At 39.9% G+C, this 24695-nt stretch overlaps 1 protein-coding gene across 1 annotated transcript in view; it reads left to right on the top strand.

Annotated features, from left to right (window-relative positions):
* Nucleotides 1-1090: 1090 nt before the first annotated feature.
* Nucleotides 1091-24695, top strand: part of LOC118281251 (thyrotropin-releasing hormone-degrading ectoenzyme) — a 38490-nt gene continuing 14885 nt past the window's right edge. The window contains 22 exon segments of the mRNA XM_050700996.1: nt 1091-1274; nt 6498-6592; nt 7481-7537; nt 8420-8566; nt 9710-9791; nt 10477-10598; nt 11274-11446; nt 12175-12281; nt 13677-13784; nt 14294-14366; nt 15197-15423; nt 15927-16006; nt 16582-16694; nt 17837-17994; nt 18666-18759; nt 19573-19598; nt 19600-19644; nt 20578-20720; nt 21777-21878; nt 22478-22523; nt 22525-22689; nt 24230-24324. Of these exon segments, the coding sequence (XP_050556953.1) occupies nt 6529-6592; nt 7481-7537; nt 8420-8566; nt 9710-9791; nt 10477-10598; nt 11274-11446; nt 12175-12281; nt 13677-13784; nt 14294-14366; nt 15197-15423; nt 15927-16006; nt 16582-16694; nt 17837-17994; nt 18666-18759; nt 19573-19598; nt 19600-19644; nt 20578-20720; nt 21777-21878; nt 22478-22523; nt 22525-22689; nt 24230-24324 (2227 nt within the window). The 5' untranslated portion in view covers nt 1091-1274; nt 6498-6528.

Below are 24695 nucleotides of genomic sequence, written 5' to 3' on the forward strand. Positions count from 1 at the left end.
TCCACATAGTAGAGAAATAACTAGCGCCCTACTATTGGAGTGGGCGAGTCGTGAGATTTGGGTGAGAAATGATGAGATAGGGAGAGAGTCTTGTCCCATTTTTGAAAAAATTTAAGGAACTCTTAAATTAAGATACTGGACGAGATTTTGGTTATCACCAACCTATAAGTTTCGTTATTTTTAATAATGTACTAGCTACTTCCGCTCTGTTTCACCCGCTCTGCTCGGTTCCTATTAATAGTAGCGTGATGTTTTATAGCCTATAGATAACCTTCCTCGATAAATGTGCTATTCAACATAAAAAGAATTATTCAAATCGGACCACTAGTTCCGGAGATTAGTGCGTTCAAATAAACAAACTTTAGCTTTATAATAGTAAAGTAATATATATACATAGATACCTAGCGTAAAGATACTTAAATCTAAATAATAAGCTAAATAAAATTAAATTAACGGTATATTATTCTTAGGTGTCCCTAAGAATCAAAGTGCAGTTTGTCATATAAGATAACAATACTTAGATAAAACGAATCGGAGCGGGAGTTCATCTACCCTATTCACATCTAGCAGTTAGCAACAGAGAAATAAGGAGGTCAGGCGATTTAAAAAAAGTGTCACAATTCGATAGTTTCTTCAGTCAAAAATAAAGTATTTTGACTTTTCAATACAATAAAATATTTTAAAATATTCACACTTTCATGCATAGTTTTGATGATCTACTTAATTTTCGAATTTTTCTAGCTAAATTTCTACAAATAAATCTTCTATTTGACGTAAACATCATGACGTCAGTAATAGCAACAGAGTTCATAGACAAATATTGTTTTTAACTTTTCGAAAAAAGTATCACAATTTGACTAGTAGGAAACATGCCTATTGTGAATTCTCACTTTTTCCATAATTACAAAACTCGAACATCGAACCAATAGTAGCGGTTCAAAAAATGAACCCCATTTACGGGGATGTTACGCACACTACTACACATCTCGCCCACCCTTCACACACAAACACCCTATCTTCCCTCCCTCTCTAACTTCCACATTTTCGTATAAGCCCATCTCTTTCCCTCGCTTGGCTGAAGCCGGTAATCGATTTTCTCTGGCATTATTTTTCCGGCACCCCCAGTAACACAACGTGACGTGAAAAATCAACGAAATATCTGTGTTTGTGTAGAAAATAATAATAATTCTCTTCGTAAATATATAATTTAAGTGTTTTTTGTGAAATAAAATAAGTGTTGTGTGTCCATTAAAATACGCGGCAAAGCTAAAGCGGTGAGTTTTTTTTTAAATGATTCCTTTTATTTTTTTTCTTCTATCGATGTAAGGAGGTTGGTTAGACATTTTCGAAAAGAGAATGCGTCCGATTGTTTGTATAGGCTGTATGTTTTGTGTACCTTTGCCAATAGATTTGGGGTAGACATTTTGCAAAATGGACGATGGAATTTACTTGGCGCAATTTTGTAAACCAATTTTATTTTAATTTTTAATTGTTTTCTATGAATTATGAATAGGTAAATGGTTGATTATGTTTATTATTTATTTATCTTTAATATAAGGTGTAATAAAGCTTGTTTAAAGCTATAAACTGAATGAAAATAAACAACAAAAACACATTACTTCCTTACTCTGACCGATGCGTAGTTCTTTCAAGATAAATTGCACATTTTTACACACTTATTGACTAAAACATGAATAAACAGCGTTTTAAATGTAAATTAGAATGGAAACTTTGTATAAATAAGTAGAAAACTAATACGATTAAGAGGTTTAATCAAATAATTCTTGTAAATAGCAACTACATACCTATTTGCTTAAGTACCTATTTGTTACTTAGGTACTTTATTTATATTATCTGTTGAGGCACTTTACATGATTATATTTGTAAGGTGACAATACAGAATACAAGTGTGGGAGAGCCATGCTTCGGCACGAATGGGCCGGCTCGACCGGAGTGATACCACGGCCGAGCAGAAAACCGACGTGAAATAACGCTTGCGTTGTGTTTCGTTGTGTGAGTGAGGTTACTGGAGGCCCAATTACACTACACCCTTCCTAATATTCTCAATCCCTGATTCCACAACAATCCTTAAATTCCTAACCTCCAAAAGGCAGGCAACGCACTTGTAACGCCTCTGGTGTTGCGGGCGTCCATGGGCGGCGACGATTGCTTACCATCAGATGATCCGTCTGCTCGTTTACCGGCTTATACGGGAATCGGGGAATGGGAAGGGCGGTGATTGGGCTTCCGGTTCACTCACACAACGAACCACAACGCAAGCGTTGTTTCACGTTGGTGTACAGCTCGGCCGTGGTATAACTTCGGTCGAGCCGGCCCATTCGTGTCGAAGCATGGCTCTCCCACACGTAATGTTGCAAAGAGACATGTGTAATAAAACAGTTAACAGCCCAAATTAAAAATGTTTGAGAGAGAAAATTTGCAATTTCCGTTTTGACTAGACGGGATATTGGCAATTTTTATACCGTTTTTAATTAAGGACTTATTTTCCGGAGTTGTGAGCAACGTAACAGGTTACCGGGGCTCCGGCTCGAAAAGCAGGAGTAGGAACGGGGTTTTAGTCAGTAAGAGTCTTACACTCCCTCTCGTCTCGCCCAAGGCGAGAGAAGGTATTGGATGATTTTACCCCTCATAAAAAAAAACTTCCAATATTGACTGCACTGTCGGTGCGATGGCTGATCAACCGGTTACCGTGCTGTGCACGGAACAACTCTTTGTGTGAACCACAAATTGTTGTTTCGGGTCTGGGTGTCATGTGTATGTGAACTTGTATGTTTGTAAACGCACCCACGACACAGGAGAAAATCCTAGTGTGGGGCAAGGATTTTCTAAAAATAAAAGAAAAATATCCTTTTAACTTTCTTGTTCAGTAACTGTCAATAGTAAAAAAAAACTTGTGACATACGGACGGATAGACAGACATGACGAAACTATAAGGGTTCCGTTTTGTGCCATTTGGCTACGGAAGCCTAAAAATCATTCATACAATTACTTTTGACAAACCACATCAAGTATTATGACACCCATTTTTAACCGACTACGACAAAATAAAAAGTAGTATTATGATTTTATAAGAAAACAAAGACTCCTTGCATCCCTTAATGGGGCACCGGGGAACGATGTCTACGGATTAAAAGTAGAAAGGGCGGGAAAACTAGAGGGGCGCCATTGCACCACAGATAATTAACGCGTTGCGTTGCACTAGAGTGGAGGTAAGAGTAGAGGGGAGGCTGAATGACTTCCGTGCCATTGCCTGCATAAAGCTTTTTAATTGAAGTTTGTTTTTAGTTTCGCACTTAAAAAAATATTGTGCGTGAAATGAGAGAGAGGTTTTTGATCCTTCTTTTTATGGTATAAGCCGGTAAACGAGTAGACGGATCATCTGATGGTAAGCAATCGCCGCCACTCATGAACACCCGAAACACCAGAGGCGTTACAAGTGCGTTGCAGGCGTTTTGGACGTTAAGAATTTAAGGGTTGTTGGGGAATCGGGGATTGGACTGATTGGGGAGGACGGTAATTGTTCCTCCTGTAATCTCACTCACACAACGCAATCGTTGTTTCGCATGCTTCGAAACTGCTGGGCCGCCTCGTCCGGAGTGATACAACGGCCTCACCGAAAACCGACATGAAACAACGCTTGCATGGTGTTTCGTTGTGTGAGTGAGGTGACCGGAGCCCTAATTAAATAATTGGCCCTTCCTAATCTTCCCAATCCCAGGTTCCCCAAAAATCCTTAAATTCCTAACCCTCATAAGATCGGTCACGCACTTGTAACGCCTCTGGTGACTATGGGCTGCGAGTGGCGATTGCTTACCATCAGTGGATCCGTCGGCTCGATTATCGGCTTATACCATAAAAAAGCCTGTCAAGCGATGTGATTATGTCCAATCCTGATAATTTAGACATTCATTCATTCATAGCACACCTAGTGCAATTTTTTTTTTGTTTTCTTTTTTTTTAAAAACGTTGCCCCACACTAAAATTTTCTCCTGTGTCGTGGGTGCGTTTACATTTACAAACATACAAGTTCACATACACATGACACCCAGACCCGAAACAACAATTTGTGGTTCACACAAAGAGTTGTTCCGTGCGGGAATCGAACCCGCTACCCGTTGCGCGGCAGCCAGTTGCCCAGCCACCGCACCAACCGTGCAGTCAGCACTGCACTGCACTGTCTCCGGCTACTTCGAATTTTGTTACAAGACCCATGGTATTATTGGAGCCGGAGCTGCGGACAATGTAACAGGTTACCGGGGCTCCGGCTCAAAGCAGGAGAAGGAACGGGGTGGTTTTTAGTCAGTAAGAGTCTGACACTCTCTCTTGCCTCGCCCAAGGCGGAAGAAGTCATTGGATGATTTTCCCCCGTCAAAAAAAGGGTCTCTTCTGTTCTCTCTTATCGATGGTCCACAGAACAATGCACTGTCTCCAGCTCTCGATAATTTTATAACAAGTCCCATAACATTACTAAAGAAATGAATTTACTTACTCTCCCTTCACGACACAGCTCACGAAACAAAACCCTCATATAAATAAAAATAAATAAAACAAACCGCCATTTTTTTCACAAACAACCGCACAATTTATTCTCGCAAAACGTACTTTTTAAAACGCAACGAGTGTCGAAGGGTGCATTCAGGCGGCGCCGGTGAAAACGTTCAAAGCGACACAGAAGTGCACTATGGGACCCATGAGTTGAGGATAATCGAGTAATTTTACTTCCCTGCTCTCTACAGTGTGTTATGAAACTGAGGACATTTTTAGGCTGATGTTTTTTTATTATTTTTTATGGTATAAGCCGGTAAACGAGCAGACTGATCATCTGGTCCGTCCATGGACATTTGAAACACCAGCGGCATTACAAGTGGTTGTTGGGCAATCAGGGTTTGGAAAGGGGAGAATTGGGCCTCCGGTAACCTCACTCACACAATGAAACACAACGCAACCGTTGTTTCACGTCAATTTTCTGCTCGGCCGTGGTATCACTCCGGTCGAGCCGGCCCAATCGTCAGAATCGTGCAGAAGCAGGGCTCTCCCACACTTATTGTCTTACACTTTGCTTTATTTTTAGTGTGTCCAAGAATTATATATTATATGCAATGGTCTGACACAAACAAATTCTTTATTTGGGCAACAGAACTAAATCTCTTTTCTCCGACATCTTTAATTGAGTACCTCTGAGTTTGTTTCGGCATTTCTTCTCAGAGTAGTCCGATAGGATATATACCGGCCTCATCTAGTTATTTAAGAGATTGACGTGTAAAAGAGTTACATTGTAACCTAAATTGCAAAATAAATATAATTTATCATTTAAATTACCAGTGTTCCCACTAGCGCCGCTTGCGGGAAAATCTGGTGAGATAGTTTCCACTACAGCCTGTATAGTCTGTGGTTTTAGTTTGCAGTTTGCACACGTCATTTCCTGTTGCAAAGAACAACAAGGGGTCGTTTGGGTCTTTAGGGGGATGAAAATGAACTAAATTGAACTTTATGATCAATTGGAAAGGGTTCAAAGTTGTATAGAGATAGAGTTTTTCGTAAATTTTCTTTTCTTCTTTTTTTTGTACAGTTATGAAGTGTGTTTGTTTGAAATATTATCTTAAAGTAGTTTTTTAAAAGGTTTTTTAAGGTTTATTCTTCTTAAAAGATGATCAAAAATTAAATATTTCAGCTATGGTTTCTTTACGTTTTGTTTTTTTTAGGAGGAAACCAACGTGAAGAAACGCCTGCGTTGTGTGAGTGAGGTTACCGGAGACCCAATATTTCTAATCCCCGATTCCTCAACAACCTTTAAATTCCTGACATTCAAAAGGCCGGTAACGCACTTGTAACGCCCATGGTATTTCGGGTGCCCATGGGCGGCAGCGATTACTTACCCTCAGGGTATGCGTCTGCTTGTTTATCAGTTTATATCACAACACCAGAGGCGTTACAAGTGCGCGTGCGTTGTCGGCCTTTTGGCGGAAGATTGGGAAGGGGAATAGGGCCTCCGGTAACCTCAATCACACAACGAAACACAACGCAAGCGTCACGTCGGTTTTCTACTCGGCCGTGGTATCATTCCGGTTGAATTGGCATACCAGTACCGAAGCATAACTCTCTTAATAATAAATCATTTATCTAAGCCAGTAAATATCTTGATTTAGCTCATGAGGTTGTCGACATGTGGCATGTAGATTCAGCAATTATTGTGCCGATAGTCGTATCTGCTAATGGCCTCATAGCCAAAAGCCTCGACCAGCACCTGAGTAGACCAACGTTTGACGGTTGGATCAAGAGCCTGATGCAGAAGGCAATACTTCTGGACACGGCGCGTATTGTAAGGAAATTCTTCTCTCTTGAGCCGTGACTTGGTAGCTTGGATTTCTACCTTTACTGGTGGGCTATTGATTTTTATATTTTTAAATGTTTTTTTTTGTGTGTGAGTGTTTTAAATAAATATATGGAAAAATCATTTATCTTATGTTTGTGTGCAGGTGATCGTCGGCATGCCGCGGTCGGCGTGAGATGGACGGCATACAGATGGAGCCCATCGGCAAGTACAAAGCCGACAGAAACGGATCTGCTAAGGGTAACATTATTATGGACATTCCTCCTTGCGTCGTTTATCCTCAATGCTGAGGGTCGTGACCCCGACGAATAACTCTCTGGTTGACTATATTTCGCCATGTTGCTCTATCTTCGGCGATGTGGACGTGTAATCTCCAGTGTGGCACGGATTTGGTCCGACCAACGTATCGGACTCCTGCCCATTGGTCTTTTTCCACATTTATGGACATTAAAATAGTCAAAAGTAATAATTATTCATTTCGAAATAGACCTTTTGAACGTCAAAGCAAAAATTATAATATAAAAATGCCTGTATGTCGATTAGCCATTTCAAATAGACCGGGAAGGCACTTTTGAAGGTCAAAGGAAAAAATATATTTAGTCCGTCAGTTAGGTAATGAAAAAATATCAGACAGGAAAAAAAGAGTAGTAACTAACGACAAAAAGAGTAACCTATGGAGTTGCTTGCTCGTTTTTCTCCATAGGAATCTACACTTTGGAACGAGCAAATAGAGCAACTAGAGGACTGACCGACAGACAGACGTTATTAATATTATTATATTTGCTTCGACGTTCAAAAGTGCCTTCCTGGTCTATTTGAAATAAATAATTTATTAATTATTATGGCTTACTCACGTACTGTTTTGACGAGGAACTCGACTAGTTTCAAGCCATGCTAGAGGCTCATATTCATGAGCAGCATTTCGCGACACACGACGCGGCGATTGTCACGCTGCTACTGAGTAAGCCGATAACATAATAATTAATTTAGTATGTCTCACGAAAGTTACAATAAAAACATAAATAATTTATATTTCAAATCGCGACTATGTACAACTCCTAACAACACATCTGTCGTTTGTGTGATATCTAATTAAGAATTCCAACATAAAAATTGGTTTTGTTTTAGCAGCTGCCTGGCGGAACATGGTCGATCAGGATTTAGACGATGTCGCATTTTTGGCGGGTAAGTTCTATTGAAATCTTTCAGTCAATTTTCACCTTTATGTCCACTAAGCAGGAGATATTAATTTTATTGGCCTTGGCTCTCTATTAGTCCACTGTATTGTCCACTAAATTAGTCCACTATGTAGGAGATATAATAGTGCACAAGTGTGTAGACAAACACAGGTGCACTCTCTGTTCCCTCAATTTCAAAATCCGATGGGACGGCAGACCGACACGACAGGAGAGAGGTCACCCAATTGGTTTACGTGCTTGCTTTTTCTCGACCCTTTCTCTTTAACTCCAAGACAGTCATTCATGTCCCTGGGACGTTGGACTTCAGTGTTCCGGTGTTTTCATGGTTGTATCTACTGTAGATCCTGGTGCACAGAAGTGGCAGCGGTATGGGAGGTTGTGGCGGGCTTGACCCATAAAAAAAGTTGTCCAAACACTAGAATTGAAAGTTACAACGGGATATTTACCATGTTTAACATAAACATATTTAACATAACATAAACATGGTAAATATCCCGTTGTGACTTCCAATTCTAGTATTAGTGACCATGTCAGTTTAAAAACTTATGTCAGTTGTCCAAACACTGCACAAACCGCAAAGCCAATTTTAAACTGCATTTTTTTATGGAACTCGCTGGTAATCGAGCAGACGTATTACCTGATGGTGAGCAACCACCGCCGCCCATGGACACTTGAAACACCAGAGGCGTTACAAGTGCTTTTTGGGGTTAGGAATTTAAGGGCTGTTGGGGAATCGTGGATTGGGAAGATTGGGAAGGGGGAAATTTGAGCCTCCGGTAACCTCACTTACACAACGAAACACCCGAACACTAGAGATATTAAAACTTATTAAATAGCCTTTTAACCAATTTTCCCCTACTTTCCCCAGATACGGACAAAGCCCGCGAAGCCCGAGAGCTGCGGGACGCTCCAGTGGCAGTGTGCTCCCAGCGCCGCGCTCTCTGCCTCACTGTGGTGCTGTTCTCCGCCATGTTTTCTACCGCGCTGATCATCGTGTACGCTTCACCGCAAGCTGGTAAGTTTTTAAAAAAAGGAATTTGTAAGTGTAGTGACAAGGATTGAAAAGGAAATGTTGCGATGGTTTGGACACGTAGAAATTATGTCATGTAGAAAGTTATTACTTTAAAAGCGGAACAGGGTCTATAACACCTCGTCTATGTCGCGATTGTAGTGCGGCGAGGAAAAACAGACTACTCTGTAATGCGAAAGCTGTAATTTCTATTTGAATTAGAATTAGGTGGTGGGGCTAAATTGATGCCGTACCGTCGTGGCTGGTTTAGCATAGGGTTCAAAACGCCTCGTACCGCAGTTAATGGAAAGTATAGCAAAAATAGTCTCGCAGGGAAAGTGTTATACTGAGCGGATATGAATGTGACGGTCGGTAGAGCGCGCCCTAGAACGACAACGACCAAATAGGCGATATATTTTAGAATGGCCAAATTAAAAATACCTTTAACCGACGAGCATGTATGAAAAGACTGATGACTGTTGATGAAGCAAAAGAGGTGTGTAAGAGTCGTAACAATTGGCGTTCCATTGTCTCCACCTACCTCCATGGGAGACAGCCGTGAGGTAATGTGTATATATGAATGGAATTGGCGCCCAAAATAGGACAATCTAATGAGGAACTTATTATATACTATAACTATTTATATTAACAGTACGTGACAGTCCACTACTGAATGATTATCCTTGCCTATCAAAGAGAGGTTTAGTATAATCTGTATAGTAAGCAGGTTGTTAGAAAGTTTCTATTGGCACCCAACAGGGACCTTTATATGTATTATTGGCGCCCAAATGGGACCATAATTTTGGCATCTCTAAAGTATTTTTACTTTAAATTATTGAATGAATGCTACCTTAATTGAGTGCACTAATAACCATTCATGAAAAATATGTAATCTATTATGATTCCTTCGATGTATGCTTTATTATACATAGTTATAGTTAGTTATAGGTTTGAGATTTTTTGTTATTTGCACCCAAATGGGTCTATAACATCATGCCTCTATATTATACCAGTTTTAAAGACCATTGTGCATGTTTTACCATAACCGAATTAGTTTTGTTATTGGCGCCCAAAATGGGACTAACGTTGTTGGCACCCAAATGGGACTAAATCAATGTATCATTGTATATGTTTTTAATTTGTTTACAGATTGTCCATGCGCTACGGACGTTACGTTGATACCTGGACAGCCACCGACGGACTCTGAAGCCAGTTTGGCAGCTGCTAACAAGTAAGTTAACGTTTTCACTCTATGTACTGACGGACGGACGGAGCTATACAACCTTCATAGCTCCGTCCCTCTCGCACTGCTCAGTGATCGACCATTCTAACACAATTGTAATAGCAGACTAAGGCCCCTGATAGTTCGCAGTGATGACTAAACTATACAAGCACCCTTCTTTATGGTATAAGCCGGTAAACTAGCAGACGGATCACCTGATGGTAAGCAATCGCCGCCGCCCATGGACACTTGAAACACCAGTGGCGTTATAAGTGCGTTGCCGGCTTTTTGGGAGTTAGGAATTTAAGTGTTGTTGGTTAGTCGAGGATTGGGAAGATTAAGAAGGAGGGTAATTAGATCTCCGGTAATTTCACTCATAGAACAAAACACAACGCAAGCATTGTTTCACGTCCGTCGAGCCGGTCCATTCGTGGTTGGTATGGTTTTCCCACACTTATTGATAACTAGCTACTTCCGCGCGGTTTCACCCGCTCTGCTCGGCTCCTATTGATCATAGCGTGATGTTTTATAGCCTTCCTCGATAAATGCACTACCCAACACAAAAAGAATTATTCAAATCGGACCAGTAGTTCCGGAGATTAGCGCGTTCAAACAAACAAACAAACAAACTCTTCAGCTTTATAATATTAGTATAGTATAGATTGATGAATTGATTTGGTCCAATTGTCTCCAGGGAAAGGATAGCAAGCAACGGAGCAGTGTTCCCGTGGCGCGGCGCTCGACTGCCGACCTTTGTCATACCGAAACACTACAGTCTTTGGCTACACCCGAACTTAACTACTGGAGAGCTACGAGGTAGGTATTTCAAGCCAATTTATTTTAAATAGGCAAACCGGGCGAACTCCGTTGCGGCATTAACTCCGTTGCCTTTGCCTTCAATTCTTCCTGCATTTTCTTTGTTGAGGTTTACACCTCACGCAGCTTTCCAACGAATGCAAAATCGGTTCATGCGTTCTTGAGTTAAAGCATCAAGAAGGAAAACCCGCCTTATTTTTATATTATACATTAAACGAATAGACAGATCACATCACACATCAACAGCTTACAAATGGTCACTGCCGACCAAAGGCCTCTTTTCACACGGAAGGTTTGAGCATTAAACCTCGCTAGCTCAATGCGGATTAGCGATTTCAAACTTATAATAATTAGAAATGATAAGCCGCATATACTCTAGTTCATCCGTGATCATGGCGCTTGCAACAGTGCCGAAATATCGGAAACTCATCGACATAAATAAACATGGTAAATATTTATTCTTCCCTTCTCAAGTTCTAATGATCCGGAGCTGCGGACAACGTAACAGGTTACCGGGGCTCCGATTTAAAGAAGGAGTAGGAACGGGGTGGTTTTTAGTCAGTAAGAGTCTGACACTCCCTCTCGCCTCAACCAACGCAGGCGAAGTCATTAGGTGATATTACCCCTCAAAAAAAAGTTCTAATGGTAGTAAAATATCTTCATCCCCATTTCCAGGTGAGGTGTCAATAGACTTCAAAGTGGACCGTGACACCACATTTGTGGTGCTTAACGTGAGGGACATGAATGTGACTGAGAGGGCGCTGTTCAAGTCCGGCGGCTCGCTCGGACCCAAGGTGGCGAAGACCTTGGAGTATCCGCAGGCTGATCAGAGTTATATTGAGTTTAAGGTACGTTTAAGGGGTAAAAGGCTTAGGTCTTGTATCCATAGCCTATACTCGTAAGCAAGTAACCGGTCAAACCGCACTTGTACGCAAAACCTTTACATTGGGTTTCGTTCGCGAAACCGGTGTTTTTTAAAATATTATTTTCATAAAGGTTTTTTCGGATTAAACGGTTTAGATCAATAAAAAGATTAATAAGGCACCAAAGAACGCCGCGCGCTGTTCAGATTATATTCAATAATAATATTTCAATGTACCGACATGCCCCTCGTCGTATAAACCGGTTAATTTAGGATAAAGGTCACGTTATTAAGGCGGAGACCGATATATTGACCGGTATTAACCGGTATTTTTTAAACCGGTTCCGAGCCTTGCTCGTAAGTCATCACTGCTGACTAATACATCAAATTCCAGAAACCGAACATCAAAATTAGGTAGATAGGTACTAGGCGATCAGATTTACAGAAGAAATGTTTCGTAATTAGCGAGTGACCCCTGTAGTGTTGTGATACGTTTGTATGATTTATAAAATCAAGAACCATGCGACACCAAGTATTTGGTACCAATTTTTTTTAAAACGTATTTCAGTTGAAACTTTTTGTAGAGATTCTATTCAACCTGTATTCTTCAGTGTTTCTTGATGTATATTATGGGTGTTTTGTTACACAAGTTACCACTTAATAATGAAAACGGCTTGTACAAATCTAATACAATATTTTCATGTTTTTTTCCAGGAAAAGCTCCGTCGTAAGTTCAACTATACTCTGAGTCTTCGTTTCATCACGAAACTGGAGAGGAGTGACAAGCAACGAGGTTTCTTCTTGACGGGCACTCACCGACAGTAAGTTTGATCAACAGTATACCACTTAATTTTATTTTAAACTCTTTTAACTCTGCCAAAATCAAAGTCAAAGTCAAAATTAAAAATCAAAGTCAATGTCAGAGTCAGAGTCAGAGTCAGAGTCAGAGTCAGAGTCAAAGTCAAAGTCAAAATCAAAGTCAAAGACAAAGTCAAAGTCAAAGCCAAAGCCAAAGTCAAAGTCAAAGCCAAAGTCAAAGTCAAAGTCAAAGTCATAAGTAATTATTTATTTGAAATTTCCAGACCAGTAAGGGACTTTTGAATGTTAAAGCAAATATTATAAATGTCTGTCCGTCGGTCAGTCCTCTAGTTGCTCTATTTGCTCGTTCCAAAGTGTAGATTCCTATGGAGAAGAACGAGCAAGAAACTCCATAGGTTACTCTTTTTCAATCAGATTCACAATACAATTCTTGGTTACATTGTTTCGTCAGTTCAATTATGTGAGAACAATGTAACACCACCAAAAGTCCCTTTGTGACTCGAAACTAGTAGAGCTTTTCTCCATTAGTTTACGTGAGTAAACCGTGATTTTTAGTTAACACATTGAACGCCGTGGTGGTCACCGGTGACCGACGTTAGCGGAGGATTTGCCTTCAACAGTTTTCTATTGGCAGTCAAAGACTTAATTTAGTATGTCGCATGATAGTACCGAGTGCCGACGTGTTTCCTGCACCTCGTGTTGGACGAAAACTTCTGGCCACAGGGGCCTTAGTCTGCTATTACAATTGTGTCAGAATGGTCGATCACTGAGCAGTGCGAGAGGGACGGAGCTATACAGCCTACATAGCTCCGTCTCTCTCGCACTGGCAGTTCGACCAGTCTTACAGGGAGGAATATCAGACTAAGGCCCCAGGACGTGGTGTTCCGTCGCTTCCGCGGACAAGTGCCACTCGAGCGCACAGTGACGTAGTGCATAGGAAGTGATACTAACATAGTTTTAAGTTTTATTTACTAACAAGTTTTTGTATATGACGTATATATGTTAGTAAGGTATATCTATCTATGGGCCATGGTTGCCTGTCCCTTGTCCCATAGTTTTGACGTCGTATTGTCGTTACATTGTTCCTACATATATATACAATAGGTAAATGATCAAATAATGTATCAGAGATATTGTAAAAAACATTTTTTGAAAAGAGTAACGATGGAGTTTCTTGCTCGTTCTTCTCCATTCGAAGCAACACTTTGGAACGAGCGCCTAGCTTCACTGACAGACAGACTGACGGACAATTCAATTTGACGTTTCAAAAGTGCCTAATTTAGGATTAATTGAAATAAATGCTTTGACTTTGACTTTGACTGATTGTAAAGGTTTAAATTAAAAAAAAAATAGTTATTATAAAAAATACCTATACAGTGAATTTTGAAAATCCACAGCCGCTGCGCAGTATCCAGATTCTGGCTGACCCACGCTCGCTCCGCGTTCCCGTGTCTGGACGAGCCACACTTCAGGGCTACCTTCAAGATCACCATTGTCAGAGACAGGTGAGCAGTGTAGTGGCATTTCTATATACGTTTCATTATAAAGCTCATGGTAAAATTCTGTTCATGGTGGTAAGTCTAACTAGATCAGCCTACTACACAGGAGATATTATAGTCGCCGGTCTGTGGACGGCGAACTTTAGGATAGCTCGCCGAGTCGAGCGACCCTTGCAAGCCAACGGCATCCATCAAGCCGTCACGGGATCGGGTACCTACATAAGAGCTCACACATTAAACTTCACTTAGTTAAAGTCTGATTTCATCGTAATGTGCTTGACGACTGGGCTTCTCCCAGTTGTGCAGTCTCTTTTGTCCCTCTTAGGCTTAAGTTCATTCTGTACTCCTGCATTAAATTCTCCGAGGGAAGTGGAAACTATCGTTTTCTTTTTCTTGGCTCCTCTAATAACATCTTCTGATCTTATTTCGTTGCGGGATAAACGTCAGACAGTCATTCATGTTTCAAAAGGACTGTTGGACTTCAGTGTATCCGGTGTTTTAAATATGTGTTTCAGGTTCCACGTATCGTTGACGAACATGCCGATAGTAGCTACTGAGGAGGCTGGCTTCTACCTAGGACATCGACTGGTAAGCTCACTTACTATTGAAGTATTTATTGCATCCATAATGTACACAGGTGTTGGAAAATATAGTATTTAGTCACAATTATTATGGACCCTGTCGGGCACAGCAAAATATAAAATTCGTAGGAGAGAGGAAGGGCTTTTAGTATTAATTTAATGTCATATTAAAATTAATTAAATAAGTATTTGGTAATTTCAATATTCTAGTGTATATATGTCTATATAATATACTAGTCTAGTCTAGTACTAGTCGCAATAGGGTAGATGACTAATTTTTATTTCAATGTCCGTCTTGTAGATTATATCAAATATATAATATGCAATGTGATAGGGATGAGACTTCTAACCCGTTAAGGCTGTGTACTACATCTAATTTTATCGACAAAAAAATTAATAATATAGGGGCTGAACCCCCTCCCCCTAAAAATTGACGGCTATTTTAATATTATTTTACCCCATGTGATGTCAAAAGTTGTATGCATTGTAGAAACAAAAAAAAACGACAAACGGTAGCTAACCTTGGCTAACTAATTCATTACTTTTTTCATATGTTTGATAATGTTTTGGGGAGAAAAAAAAATCATTTCTGAATTATTTTTACCGAAAAATTGCTATTTTTTAATATTTTCGATTGGGGGTTCCCCTGCATATTATGAGCCTTTGTCTATAAAATTAGATGTAGTACTCAGCCTTAACGGGTTAGAAGTCTCACCCCTATCACATTGTATTTTTTACTCCCAATAAAATGCCTTTTCTCACAAGCTACTGACTTAACTTGAATATAAAATAGAATAGTAGACATAGCACCCAATAATACCCCTATTTTTACCACAGCTACAAGATGAATTCAGCGTAACCCCCCCAATGCCACCGCACATGGTGTCTCTAGCAGTGTGCCGCCTGCAGCGCCGCGCAGCGCCCGAACTGCCCACCGAAGCCACGCCGAACATTACCGAAGTAGCCACGATGATACCCGAAGCCACGTCGGAACCACCCGAAGAGGATCTGCCGCCAGAAATCAGTTTGTACAGCGATCAACAAGTTATTTTGGATGAGTCTGGGTGAGTAATATTTGGGTAAATACCATCCAGTGTGTGTGTTTGAGAGAGAGATAGAGAGAGGGAGAGAGATGGAGAGAGAGAACAACAGTTCCTGACCTCCTGAACGTAAGAACCGATATCCACGGTTTTGCATTCGATTGAAAGGTATCGGGCTCCGTGAGGGTTGTAGCAAAGAAAATTCAGGAAAAATTCAAGAAAAAGCAGGAAAACGGGGCAAATCATTGGTGGCGAAACGGAGTTCACCGGATTTGCTAGTTATCTATAGATTATCGTCTATTTATTTCTAATTCCGTGGTCAAATTTTGTTGTCGTTGACCGAACGTGTAGCGGGTTCGATTCCCGCACGGAGCAACTCTTTGTGTGATCCACAAAATGTTGTTTCGGGTCTGGGTGTCATGTGTATGTGAACTTGTATGTTTGTAAACGCACTCACGACACAGGAGAAAACACTAGTGTGGGGCAAGGTTACTAAAAAAATGGCACTTAATTAATTTTTCTTACAGACCGCTTCTGGAATGGGTACAAAGAACGATCCAGCACTTTTCATTTGAGCTGAATACTTCATATCCGCTTCCAAAATTCGGTAAGTGTCAATTCTATGTTCCTGTTTTGTTATTGAGATAAAAATAAAACTAATCAGTATACAAAAAAAGTTTCTTCGGGAAAGTTGTTTGTAATCATGAGTACAATCACGTGTTTAAATATCGTTCACTAATTACCAGTCACCCTATATGTAATAGACTACTGTATTTTCGCTCACCAGATGGCGTTAGTATGAATCTTTCGTTTTTCGTCCAATAGGGACTTAGCTAGTGCCACATTATTGGACGTTCATTATTTGACAGCTGCAGTGATTGGATAAAAAATCTCTTGCTACATTTTCGCCATCTGGTGACTAAAAATGGTAGCAGCGGGTTTACCGGGGCTCCGGCTCGAAAAGCAGGAGAAGGAACGGAGTGGTTTTTATTCAGTAAGAGTCTGACACTCCCTCTCGCCTCGCCCAAGGCGGGAGAAGACATTGGATGATTTTACCCCCTAAAAAAAAAACCCTATTTAATTAATGTAGGGCGGATATTTGCAAATCTTACTTAGGTCTTCTTGTAAATCACACAATAGGGTAGGAAAACTCCTTGACTTAAAATATCACAATTATTTCAGATATCGTCGTGGTGGAAGGCAGCAATCCTTACTCCGAAGGGTGGGGTCTGATCACGCTAGCACCAGCCACGCTCTCCGACACCAAGACTATAGCCAGACTACTGGCGCAGCAGGTGAGAGCTTTATTTTATGTAATAAGTCATGTGATCGTAAGAGTCGACTAACTACAAAGTCAAAGTCAAAGTCAAAGACAAAATAAAAAGAAAAAAAAAAACAGTTTATTTGCACCGATTACAAAAATACAAAAATAATAAATATACAGAATTGATTAGAATAAAAATAAAAGTATTTACGGCGCAAAAAGGCCAGTAAATCAAAATTATTTATTTCAAATAGACCAGGAATTCACTTTTGAATGTCAAAGCAAATATAATGATATTAAAAAATTACTGTCTGTCGATCAGTCCTCTAGTTGCTCTATTTGCTCGTTCCAAAGTGGAGATTCCTATGGAAAAGAACGAGCAAGAATATTGAATGTAAAAATATTATTCAAACATATTGAATGTAAAAATATTATTCAAACATTAGACACATATTTTTTATATAATTAGAACTTATGACGGGATATTTACCATGTTTATTGAATTTGGTGAATATCCCGTCATAAGTTCTAATTAGTGTTCTAGTTAGTGACCATGTCAGTTTAAAAACTTATACATATTTTTTATTTTCTCACGGAAACAAATACTTTCGAAGATATTATATCAATTTGAAATATCGCGTGACGTCACTTCTAGATACATTTCATACGTAGAAATGACATATTAGCTCCCACTCCTAAACTTTGATTCGTTTTATCCAAGTATTGTTATCTTATATGATAAAATAAAAATACGTGTTCAATATTTTTTCATTACCTAACTGATGGAATAAATAGGTTTTTAATTTTCATACCCCGTCATCATCCCTATTATTTAAATGATTATCTTTCTCACTGATTGACTCTGACTGCCTCGTTGGCCGAGTGGTTGCAAGTACGACTATCGGACAAGAAGTTTCGGGTTCGATTCCCGGATCGGGCTATGTATTACATGGCACTTTCGGTTTTTCGAAAATTTGTCAGTAGTAGTACGGAGCTTGGATTTGTGCCCGGTATATGACAATAGGCTTACCCCCTATTACATGGGACTTACAACATAAATTGGGAAATGTGGGTGTACACAGTGGCATTATATGCCGTAATGTGCACCTCTGCCCACCACTTCGGGGATAAAAGGCGTGACGTTGCATATTTAAGTGATTATACCTTCCTCAGTGGTTCGGTGGCACCGTATCCCCTCGCTGGTGGTCGTCCCAGTGGCTACTGGAGGCGCTGACGTCAGTGTTGGCTGAGAAGGCCCCCGCCGCCCCTCACAGTGACGCTCAGAGACCTGCTGATGCTTTACTCCTGGACCATGTCCTACCAGCATTAAGGTAAAGTAACTTATTAATATTCAAACTAGATTCCATTTTTTTGTGCGAGACACTGCGGGCGTCGGGTATCGTGCAATCTCCGGCCACCGTACGTGTGTCTGTAACCCGGAGCTGCGGACTACCTAGTGGGTTTACCGGGCTAAACAGGAGTAGGAACGGTGTGGTTTTTAGTCAGTAAGAGTCTGACACTGCCTCTTGCCTCGTCCAAGGCGGGAGAAGTCATTAGATGATTTTCCCATCTCAAAAAAAAATAAAACGTTGGTCTGGAAGGCGAGCAAGGGTAGTTCGCCGTCTGATCAAAACCAGACCCGTGCGTGGGGCGCCGAGCGTTCTGCGCGCACCTCAAAGAGCCATCAGACCACCAATGACGGGGCCCAGTAGGGCTGAAGCCTGGTCTGGAGCTGCAGACTACTTAGCGTGACGCCAGGCGCAAGTGAAACCTCGTCGCATCGCGCGCTTGCAGCTCGCAGTCGGTGCGCCGTAAGCACATGGTCTGCGCGTTGTCCACCCGCTGTCCGCTTTTTTGTATTGACGTTATGAAATATGTCATACGACATACGATTTAAAGTTCAAATTTAAATGACAATTTAATTGCTGGCTGACAAATTAGAAGCTATAAACTCTGGCTCCAATCTTCAGAGCATTTATATGATTGTATAATTTGATTACAGGTTGGACTCAAGTAACTCAGTGCGAGCAGTCGCCTCCCCGCGACTGGAGAGAGCCGACATCGAAAGTGCTACCGATGAACTGTCCTTACATAAGGTAAACCTCTCATGACTTAATTTGTTATCATCTTAGCTGACAATATACGAAAAATGAGCGAATTATTCCCAGTACATAAGCCATAAAGTGCATTATTCTCTTTAAGCCAATTTGAACACTCTTTACAAATACGGCATTATAACAGCCGCGCTACATGTCCGTAACATTCCTAGACAACCTACAACATTACAGCTCTTCTGTGGTCAAGAAGCTGTTCACACACAATTGAATACCTACTTGATTTATTTCATCATTTATATTGTTAGATTTTTGTTATTTTCGTTTTACATTGAAATATTTCATTGTATTATTATATGGACGAGTACTACTTGTAGTTTCGTTTAAATCATATGAGTGATCTGTATATGTATAAATACCATGATATACTTTATCTGTACATATACCATGCGTGGATACTTAAATACTCAACAAAACACCACTGTATTTCAAAACGCTTTCAAGAATACTTCTGTCTCAACAAATTCTTTGTAAAAAGACAGAGATAGCAGATTTAACTATAACTTAAAATAGCGATGATGACTGGGTCAAAAATAAATTACCTATTACAACTTTTCAATACAATAAAATAATAAAAAATAATCACACTCTCATTCAAAAATTTGATGAACTACTTAATATTCTTTTTTCTAGCTACATTTCTACAAATACGTCATAATAGAGTATTTCATACATAGTTCACAGAAAATATCGTTTTTGACGTTTCGACAAAAGTATTGATTTTTTACTAGTAGGAAACTAGTCTATTGAGTAAAGTCATCTCAATATTTGCACATTAATGTTGGGTGGTTACAGGGTGCGGCCATAGTAAGTATGGCGATTCGCGCGACTGTTGCGGGACCATCGGTTCGCTAGTGCTGATGCAAGGTAATTCAGTAACTATCTGCCACACTCAGAGATATTGTATTTAATGATTACTTAAACTATTCCTTAGTCATTTTGTTCGAAAATAATCGGTGAGGACTGGGTTAAGTAACCATTAAATGTTCCAGGGCTCTGATTGGCCAACGCGTATGAAACAACCAATCAGAGCGGCGGACGAGCTCTCGTTTCGTTTTTGTTCAACGTAAAGCAAACGTACCCTTAGGGTACTGTATACCGGAGCTGCGGACTACCTAGCGGGTTTACCGCGGCTCCGGCTCGAAAAGCAGGAGTAGAAACGTGGTGGTTTTTAGTCAGTAAGAGTCTGACACTCCCTCTCGAAAACCTAAGGCGAGAGAAGTCATTGGATGACTATCCCTCTTTATAAAAAGAAGTATACTTATAACATTGACTTTTGTAAGTCTTTGATAATAATAATTACTTCTCTTAAATTACTTCTCTCAAAAATTCTGATTGCGAAATGACGTTTATCACATTTTCAATTACCCAGAATAAAAAACAATTACTATTAAAGGACTGAAGGGGGCTTCTGTTCAGCAGTGGACGTCTCTCGGCGTGATGATGAATAAAACGGCACTGGGTTAAGCGTTTTTTATACTTTGGGACGGCTAATTTGGGATTTTTATCCCGCGGATACGTTAACCCCATCGATGCCGTACAAGCAGGATAGAACATAACAACGGTTTAAACCTAAATCACCTTAAATAAATTAAACGGAGACTCGGAGGATTAGCAAGATAACAAAGTACTTAATAAATCTTTTCGCTAAATCTTTTCGGTTATAAAATTTACTGAATTAAACCTACTTGTGATATCATTTCATTAATTTGTTGATGAGGCTTCTTTATTACATTTTTGGTTCTTGAAATTCCAAAAGGTAAAATCTTGAAACTGCTATCTCTATCTCTTTCGTTCCAGAGACCTGTGGCGTGCGTTAGAGCGGGACGGCACTGCGGAGAGCGTGGGCGGCGCGGCGTGGGACGGCTGGTGCGAGCGGCCCGGGTACCCGCTGTTGTGTGCCTCCTCCACCGGGCACGATGTACTGCTCAAGCAGGAGAGGTGGGGATAACATTATTTATTTACTTAAACACATTGAACGCCGCGGTGGTCACCGGTGACCGACGTTAGCGGAGGATTTGCCTTCAACAGTTTTCTATTGGCAGTCAAAGACTTAATAACTATACAATTTTGTTGTAACTTTCGTGAGACATACGAAATTAATTATTATGTTATCGGCTTACTCACGTAACCGTTTGACGAGGAACTCGACAAGTTTCAAGCCATGATAAATGATATTTATTTCTGTAAATAGGTCATAAAATAACACTTTTACACGTCAATATTTCAAATAGCTAGATGAAGCGACTGCACGGTTGGTGCGGTAGCTGGGCAACTGGCTGCCACGTAACGTGTAGCGGGTTCGATTCCCGCACGGAGCAACTCTTTGTGTGATACACAAATTGTTGTTTCGGGTCTGGGTGTCATGTGTATGTGAACTTGTATGTTTGTAAACGCACCCACGACACAGGAGAAAATCATAATGTGAGGCAATATTTTTTTTAACAAAAAAATAATAATAATAACTGTACAATTTGACTAATGATAAATGATATTTATTTCTGCAACTAGGTCATAAAATAACACTTTTACACGTCAATATTTCAAATAGCTAGATGAGGCCGGCATTTCCTATCCGACTACTCTGAGAAGAAATGCCGAAACAAACTCAGAGGTCATAGTCTCTTTTGAAGTCCAGACAATGAAATAGAGGATAAGAGGACTATTTAGCTTCTTTGATTTTCGAGATTTCCACTAATGACACAGAGTTTGATATCTCAAACCAATGATTTTATGTAGAAAATAATTCATAACTAGCGACTCACCCCAGCTTCGTATGGGTGCAATGGTGATATATGATGCATGTACATATATTATAAACTTTCCTCTTGAATCACTCTATCAATTTAATAATGCCGCATCAAAATCCGTTGCGTAGTTTTAAAGATTTAAGCATACAACGGTACATAGGGACAGAGAAAGCAACTTTGTTTTATACTATGTAGTCAATACACTAGTTTCCAACTAGTCAAATCAATATTTTTATCGAAATGTCAAAAACGATATTTCAGCTGAGCCTCCGGAGCCAGACCCGCCGATGCTGAACTATCTCCTCACGTTGGACCTGAGAGCAGACCTTGATGAACTCTTCTATGAACCAGGTAAGAGATGCTCCATTTATTTAATGGGACAAGCCCGCCTCAACCATCTGTGCACCAGGATCTACAGTAGATACAACCATGCAAACACCGGTAACACTGAAGTCCAATGTCCCAGGGACATGAATGACTGTCTCGGATCCCGCAACGAAATAAATCAGAAGATGTTCCCGTTAGAGGAGAAGAGAAAGAGATGCTCCAGTCAACTCCCCATCTCAAACCTTCACCTGATACGGACTTGTATTCCTTAGTGCCCATGGGCGGTGCTAATTGCATATTAAATGATCCATGTGCTCGTTTACTAACCTATGTTATAAAAACCAAGCATAGAGTGAGAGTGAGATTGAGACTGAGTGTGAGTGTGAGTGAGAGTGAGAGTGATAGAGATAGTGAGAGAAAGAGAGTGAGAGAGAATGAGCGAGAGAGTGAGAGTGAGAATGAGAGTGAAAGTGAGATTGAGATTGAGAGTGACTATAATATTTTAATCACTTCTCTTCTCGTCTTAACAATTTTCCTCCTCTTTTAACGAACCCTCAATCACTTTCAATCCCAAATCGAAATCCACAAAACACCTAACTCAATCTAATCCCTTCTTTCTACAGATAACTTCACAGATACAGAAGAGGATTTGAATGCAACGACAACAACCACCCCCTCCCACCACTCGTCGCGTCACAGTGAAGACCACGAAGGCACCCCCCCATAAATGGATAATACCAGTCACGTTTGTGGTGGGACCACTCGATGCTGATGATGAAGAGGCTAACATAACCGCTTGGAAGAATGTCACTCAAAATTATCATAATGCTACTTGGTGAGTGTCTGTGTTTCACCCGCTCTGCTTACCTCCTGTTGGTCGTAGCGTGATGTTTTATAGCCTATAGCCTTCCTCGATAAAAGCTCTATCCAACACAAAAAGAATTATTCAAATCGGACCAGTAGTTCCGGAGATTAGCGCGTTCAAACAAACAAACAAACTCTTCAGCTTTATAATATTAGTATAGATAGGGTGACTGGTAATTAGTGAACGATATTTAAACACGTGATTGTACTCATGATTACAAACAACTTTCCCGAAGAAACTGTTTTTGTATTGGTGCTCCCACATTGCCGTTAGAAAATGTTTAATAACGTTAGTAAACATTTGTTAGCAAACATTTAATCACAAATAAATTTTCATGTTAGAAAATGTTTAGTAATGTTAAGTAAACATTTTATAACAAAACAAATTATAACAAAATAAAACATGTGTTATCTTTTGTTTGTAAACATTTTATAAGGGTGATGATATTCAAATTCGGAACTGTTCATTCTTATAAAATCTTTTAAGCAACCGTCAATACCCAAATCCTTGAGATAGTCTGTGGCACTATATTTTCCTCTAGCTTTTAGCGTTTGGCGCATCCAATAAGAGCGCTTTTTCTTCTTTTTTAAACAAAAAATAAAAGCTATTCCAATGAGCAAATCTTCTTCCATTTTCGTGTAGACGTCCTCGGCCCTCAGAACACGAAACCAAACTGCGAGCCAATACTAGATGTTATAAAATGTTTGAACATTTTCCATCAATGTAGGAGCACTTATAACATGTAACAGTTTCTAACAAAGTGCAACAATTGTTAACATTTGTTAGTAAATGTTTTGGTGTTATAAAATGTTTACAAACATTTTATAACGGCAATGTGGGAGCACCATTAATCGTTAGTTTTATTTTTATCACAACAAAATTTCATTAGCACGTGCGCGTAAAGTTCTAAAATATTTTCCGATAACGCGGGCGCCTCGCTGCTAACAGCTGATCAGACGAAAGCACGCGAGCGCGAAATTTTTAAGATATTATACATTTTCGTCTTCATACATTTCGTTCGATATATATTTTCGTCTATGTTCAAGTTACGAATGGGGCTGAATTAATGGTGATAATTATGGCTCATTCTCGTAATTTTAAGTTACAAATAAGGCTGAATGAATGGTGATCATTACGGCTCACTCTCGTAATTTTTCGAGGATGTTCGACTGGTTTCAACCCGCGCCTGGAACTCATAATCTTAACATCGCACAGTTATATTGAGTAAATGTGTCTTATTTTTTTTATGTATAAGAAAATTCCACTTTTTTATAAAAACGTTGCCCCACATTAGGATGTTCTCCTGTATCGTGGGTGCGTTTACAAACATACAAGTTCACATACACATGACACACAGACCCGAAACAACAATTTGTGGATCACACAAAGAGTTGTTTCGTGCGAGAATGGAACTCAATACACGTTACGCGGCAGCCGGTTACCCAGCCACCGTGCAGTCAAAGTCACTATGTTTTAAGTATATTAATTTATGTTTATTTGTTTTATCTAGGTACGATGTATCGACAGATAACAAGACCACTACTAAAGTATCATCGCGATGGGCTGAAAACGTCACACACTTGATATGGATGAACGATACTGAGAGTAAGTTAACTTATTTGTATACATTACTAGCGACCCGCCCCAGCTTCGCATGGGTGCAATGGTGATATATTATGCATGTATTATACATATAAACCTTCCTCTTAAATCACTCTATCTATTAAAAAAACCGCATCAAAATCCGTTGCGTAGTTTTAAAGATTTAAGCATACAAAGGGCAAGGCTCGGATACCGGTTAAATTTTCAAACCGTTATTATGTACTTGTACGCAAAACCTTTACATTGGGTTTCGTTCGCGAAACCGGTTTTTTTAAACCGGTATTTGGAACAGTATTTTCATAAAGGTTTTTTCGGATTAACCGGTTTAGAGCAATAAAAACCGGTTAATACGACGCACATCAAAGAAACGCCGC

The sequence above is a fragment of the Spodoptera frugiperda genome, chromosome 19 (genome assembly GCF_023101765.2).
Source record: "Spodoptera frugiperda isolate SF20-4 chromosome 19, AGI-APGP_CSIRO_Sfru_2.0, whole genome shotgun sequence".
Classification (NCBI taxonomy): Eukaryota; Metazoa; Arthropoda; class Insecta; order Lepidoptera; family Noctuidae; genus Spodoptera; species Spodoptera frugiperda.